General features: G+C 44.4%; 1 protein-coding gene across 2 annotated transcripts; it reads left to right on the top strand.

Annotated features, from left to right (window-relative positions):
- The first annotated feature begins 571 nt into the window (after positions 1-571).
- Positions 572-2558, top strand: Rpl22l1 (ribosomal protein L22 like 1). 2 transcript variants are annotated; one of them, XM_006971163.4, is made up of 4 exons: positions 572-687; positions 1623-1715; positions 1864-1985; positions 2334-2558. In XM_006971163.4, the coding sequence occupies exons 1-4, from the start codon at positions 607-609 to the stop codon at positions 2476-2478; spliced, it is 441 nt and encodes a 146-aa protein (XP_006971225.4). In that variant the 5' UTR covers positions 572-606; the 3' UTR covers positions 2479-2558. The 2 variants fall into 2 exon arrangements, with proteins under 2 accessions (XP_006971225.4, XP_006971226.1); XM_006971164.4 differs by having other exon boundaries at positions 654-687; positions 1626-1715.
- The last annotated feature ends 1029 nt before the right edge of the window (positions 2559-3587 follow it).

The following is a 3587-nucleotide window of genomic DNA, read 5'->3' as shown; positions in this document are numbered from 1 at the left end:
TGCCAGTTTTCTGGACTGGCCATCAATTTACAAACATTCAAAACTCAAAGGCTCTTTTTCTTTCTAACATCAAGATACCTCCATCTTACTGTACTTGTAGACATTGGTAGTTAGGTCTCAGCAAATTGTGAAGCCAGTAGAAAACAGAATAAACTATGCAGCCTGGTCTCCAAAGCGAGTTCCAGGAAAGGCACAAAGCTACACAGAAAAACCCTGTCTCGAAACACCAAAAAAAAAAAAAAGAATAAACTATGCCCATCCTCTAAACCCAAAGTGTACTCAACGTGGTTTTCTCAGAAAGACATCCTCTACCGTAAAATCCTAGACAAAACATAGAACTTTTTCTCTGGAGGATTAAAATCGCAATCGAGAGGGCAGCACGATGACTCCTGCACCATGAACTACTCCACTCTGCTTGTCAATTGCGAAGCCCGCGGCCAGGAGCGGAGAACGAGTTCAACTCCGCTGCCCGCTAGATGGCGCACGCGGGAGCCCAACGCCCGCGCCTCCGCGCCCCCGACGCCACGCCCCTGTTCCCTAGGTGACTGGACGTGCCCGCCTGCCTATATCCGGTTCCGAGTTGCGGCCGACTTGCGCGCTCTGCGTATGACGTCACGCTTCCATATAAAAGCGTGCGCGCGACGGAAGCCCGGTCTCTTCCCACGGCCGCGGGACAGCATGGCGCCGGTGAGTGTCCGGGCGTGCGAGCTCGTTAGCGGGTGCAGGTACCTTTTGCGCCTCGGTCGGGAAGACAGCGCGCGGTTGGGCCGTCGGGGTGGCCACTGGCGGGATAGGATCGGGGTTTCCCTGGCTGCCGTGCGGCCCGCGGAGCTGGACGCGGCCCGGCGGGCCGCCTGGCCGGGTGAGGCCTCGCGAGGTCGGTCGCGGGGCGCTCGATTTCTTACAGGCTCCTGATGACCTTGCACTACGGTGCGACCGCAAGAGGAGAGGTTGGGTGGCCGGTCCGCGGTTGTGTGTGTTAAAGTCGTGACCTTAGCAATATGAGAAGCGTGGTTTAAACACTTTGGAAAGTCATTTTAACCAAGTAATTTTTTAAGAAATTGCTGAGCTAGGATTCAAAGCTGAGTAATTGGCTGACACCATAAATCCATAGGGATTCCGCTCATGAGTAAATCGGGTTTCATAATTCGCTCAAATGCTACTTCCGGGTTTGTGATAATTGGGGGGAGGGGGGCAGTTTACAAAGCTACCTGAGGGCGGAGACTTACTAATTGCAGTCATTTGGGTGGATCTGTGCGGACGAACTGGAACAGCGTAATGGAACGCATTACTCTGTATATGCTGGCTTAAATATGCTGTTTACATTTAGACAGACCCAGATGGGTGTTTTGATTTGAAATTGAAAGTATGTTGGTTTTTTGTTCACTTACAGTAGGAAACAGTTCTTTGTAATTAAGCCAGTCTCACTATGTGTTCTAATATATAGCTTTACATTTGTGAGGCATTTAGTGGCAGAATTCCATAGGAGTTGTCAAAAATGTGGTTTAAACCAAATTAATAAGTGACCTTTTCATGCAGTACAGGTTCCTTTAGGTATTGAATAGTATTTCTGTGTATAACCTTATTATAGAGCATAATTCAGTTCATAATTATGTTTGTAGCAGAAAGACAAGAAGCCTAAGAAGTCAACCTGGAGGTTTCATTTGGACCTTACTCATCCAGTAGAAGATGGAATTTTTGATTCTGGAAATTTTGTAAGTGTCTTTCTTACTATAATTGTATCGTTCTTGGCATTTAAATGTAGCACTTGATATTAACCTAAGCTGTACTCCTAGGGTACCTTCCCTAGTGACTGTCTAGGGTTTTCTTCCCTAGTTTTGCATTTTTTCTGTTTGAAAACAGGAACAGTTTCTACGGGAGAAGGTTAAAGTCAATGGAAAAACTGGAAATCTTGGGAATGTTGTTCACATTGAACGATTGAAGAATAAAATCACAGTTGTTTCTGAGAAACAGTTCTCTAAAAGGTTAGTTACTGGGTTTTAAATTGTAATGGAATGTTTTGTAGGGTATATAAGATGTAGCATTCTGCTAAAATTCCTGTTAATCTGTTTTAAGGTGTTTGTGCAATAGAGACAGGATGAAGAGGCTGTCGCTGCTGTTCTACCGATAGTTTCAAACAAAGAATAATAACATGTTGTGGGTAGAGGGACAGCAGATTTCATGGGATGTAAATTATACATAGGATTGAGAGACTGCTCTTGTCCTTATCTGCTTCTTAGAAATAAAGACTAGTGAGTTTGGGAAGACGTGGCAGTGTGTGCCTCTATAGTGGGAATTATATATCTTAATGAAGTCATGGTTTTGTCTTAAAGGTATTTGAAATATCTTACCAAGAAATACCTTAAGAAGAATAATCTCCGTGATTGGCTTCGTGTGGTTGCATCTGACAAGGAGACTTATGAACTTCGTTATTTCCAGATTAGTCAAGATGAAGATGGGTCAGAGTCTGAGGACTAACTAGTAGACTTTTGTAGACTTAAAAAACAACTAAAATTGGATTTTGTCAGCAAATAAAAATCATTGTACACTTAAAACAAGTGTGGTTTGTAAATTTTCTAGGTACCAGTAGGGTGCCTAGAAAATGGTTCTGTTAAGTGACTTATACCTTGTCTAGGGGATGCTTTTAATTAACAAAAAGGCTCGTTGTGAACGAATTCTATGCCTATTGCCTGAGAAATCTAGCTGGGCCACTGGGACCATGACTGCTTGCCCACAAAATGGACTGGTGCCGACCTCATCTGAGAAAGTTGCTGACTTGTCCGGTTGGGGTCTTGATTTACCACCCATGTCTTCAGGTTGCCCTTCTAAGGAGTATACCTGACGGGCCCTTAATCCCTAGCAAAATGGGAGGTGAGGCAGAAGCAAGTGTCTTCTGACGGCCTCTGGTTTCCCAGTATTCAGGTGCTTCCCTGGGCCCTGGCACAAGCAGCATTAGCAAATGTCTTGACCTGCTTTGTAAATGTGAATGGTTGGCTCTGACTGGGGGTCAGGTGTTCGCCAGTTTTCCTGAACTACTCCATTGTGGCGATTCTCTTAACTTGGGGTCCTATTTACCTTTCCACAAGAAGTTAGGTAACATGCTTTTCTCCAGGCACTGGGCAAATTGGTGTTAAGATGGCAAACATCCCATTAGCTTTTATTCATGAGTACTACAGGGTATTGGAAAATAATTCAGTGCTAGAAAAGAACTTAAATTATATCAGGTAAGGTATAAAAAAACCTTGAATCTGTCGTAAACAGGAAACAATAGAGGGGAAGGGAAGTAGTCTAATCAAGTGGAATAACGCTTAGAGTGATCCCAGTGTATTGGTTGGGATCTGGTAAAGATGTCTCTAGATTCCATTGTGAGACCAATGACATCTGATGGGGCCAGGGTGAATTCATGAAGGGTCTCTTGCAGTGTTTTGGAGAAAAGGTGGAAATGAGTGAATTCAAGTTTCCAGAGAATAAATAGTGAGACAGTGATGTACTGGTGTACACAGTAACTGACCTTGCATCTTCTGTGGCGTAGGCAGGGTCGGACTTCTGGGTCATGGAAACAAGTATATGGTAGAAGATAGGGGTTA

Source organism: Peromyscus maniculatus, chromosome 6 (assembly GCF_049852395.1).
Source record: "Peromyscus maniculatus bairdii isolate BWxNUB_F1_BW_parent chromosome 6, HU_Pman_BW_mat_3.1, whole genome shotgun sequence".
NCBI lineage: Eukaryota > Metazoa > Chordata > Mammalia > Rodentia > Cricetidae > Peromyscus > Peromyscus maniculatus.
The sequence above is the reverse complement of the archived record's forward strand: the minus strand, read 5'-3'. Positions and strand labels throughout refer to the sequence as shown.

Bases quoted from the DNA above. Each gene is read 5' to 3' on its own strand.
- Rpl22l1 (XM_006971163.4), top strand. From the start codon at position 607: ATGACGTCACGCTTCCATATAAAAGCGTGCGCGCGACGGAAGCCCGGT. The intron at 1,716-1,863 runs GTAAGTGTCTTT...GTTTGAAAACAG, and splicing joins TTTTTGATTCTGGAAATTTT to GAACAGTTTCTACGGGAGAA. The intron at 1,986-2,333 runs GTTAGTTACTGG...TTTGTCTTAAAG, and splicing joins GAGAAACAGTTCTCTAAAAG to GTATTTGAAATATCTTACCA.